General features: G+C 42.6%; 1 protein-coding gene across 1 annotated transcript; it reads left to right on the top strand.

Annotated features, from left to right (window-relative positions):
- Window positions 1-6: 6 nt before the first annotated feature.
- LOC107735871 (pentraxin fusion protein-like) lies at window positions 7-750 on the top strand (the record flags this gene model as incomplete). Its single annotated transcript, XM_016547431.1, has 1 exon — window positions 7-750. A coding segment is annotated over one exon (357 nt), but the record flags the coding sequence as incomplete, so codon positions are not given.
- Between the last annotated feature and the right edge of the window lie 283 nt (window positions 751-1,033).

Here is a 1,033-nt window from a genome sequence, read left to right as displayed (position 1 = left end):
CCTCTCTCCACCTTCCGGACTCACCTGTGCCTCACCTGGGCCTCGCGCACCGGACTCACGGCCTTCTGGGTGGACGGACGCCGCAGCGCGCTTCAGCTGTATAAACCGGGTCACAGCATCCATCCGCAGGGCACCGCTCTGCTCGGACAGGACCCCGACAAACACCTGGGCGACTTTGAGGCGGTGCAAAGCTTCGCCGGCGAGCTCACGGACCTGAACATGTGGGACCACGCCCTCACCGGAAACCAGATCAAAGCGCTGTATTTGAACCACGCGCAGCGTGTGCCGAGAGGAAACGTGTTCGACTGGCGCTCCATCGAATATGAGATTAAAGGAAACGTGCTGGTCGTGCAAGATGATTGAGATATCCAGGCACATACAACTGCATATGCACATTTGCTATCGTTTTGTGTATTTATAGAATATTCTGTTTAATTGGAAATGCGCCAACAATGTAAGTAAACATGCTAATATTTGGATAATAAAGGGTAAATCGATGACTGATAAATGTTATTTAAAAGTGTAATAATAGACTGATCAATCATAACCCAAATATTAAGCCAAAATGATAAATTTTAGGCGTACTGTACTTATATGTCAGCTTGCATTGTTCTTTACCTGCTCAGAAAATTGACACTTGCTCGGTCTTATCAGTCGAATTGACTAAAGCATCTGCTAAGAACTTTAAATGTAGATGGAACAATTTGTCTGTACTTAAAAACGATGTAATAAATGATTTGTTCATGTGCGTTTCTGCTGCACTTCCTCCATAAGGCCACGAGAGAGCAGCACCACGCCAGTTCTGAATTACATGCGCCTCATTCAAAAATATATTTTCTTTGAATGTGCAAGACTTCTGATTTATTAGGTAAATAATGAAGTAGCTATAACAAAGTGTAGTAAATGGTAAAACGATTTGCGCAACAAGCCAGTGTGCCAGTTTATGACTGTTAATGAATTGATATTATATAGTAACAAATATATCAATAAAAACAAATATAAGTATCAAGCAGGATAACAGGCTATTTTTGCA

Source organism: Sinocyclocheilus rhinocerous, unplaced genomic scaffold (assembly GCF_001515625.1).
Source record: "Sinocyclocheilus rhinocerous isolate Xijiao unplaced genomic scaffold, SAMN03320098_v1.1 C36347025, whole genome shotgun sequence".
NCBI lineage: Eukaryota > Metazoa > Chordata > Actinopteri > Cypriniformes > Cyprinidae > Sinocyclocheilus > Sinocyclocheilus rhinocerous.
This window is presented reverse-complemented; position numbering and strand designations above follow the sequence as displayed.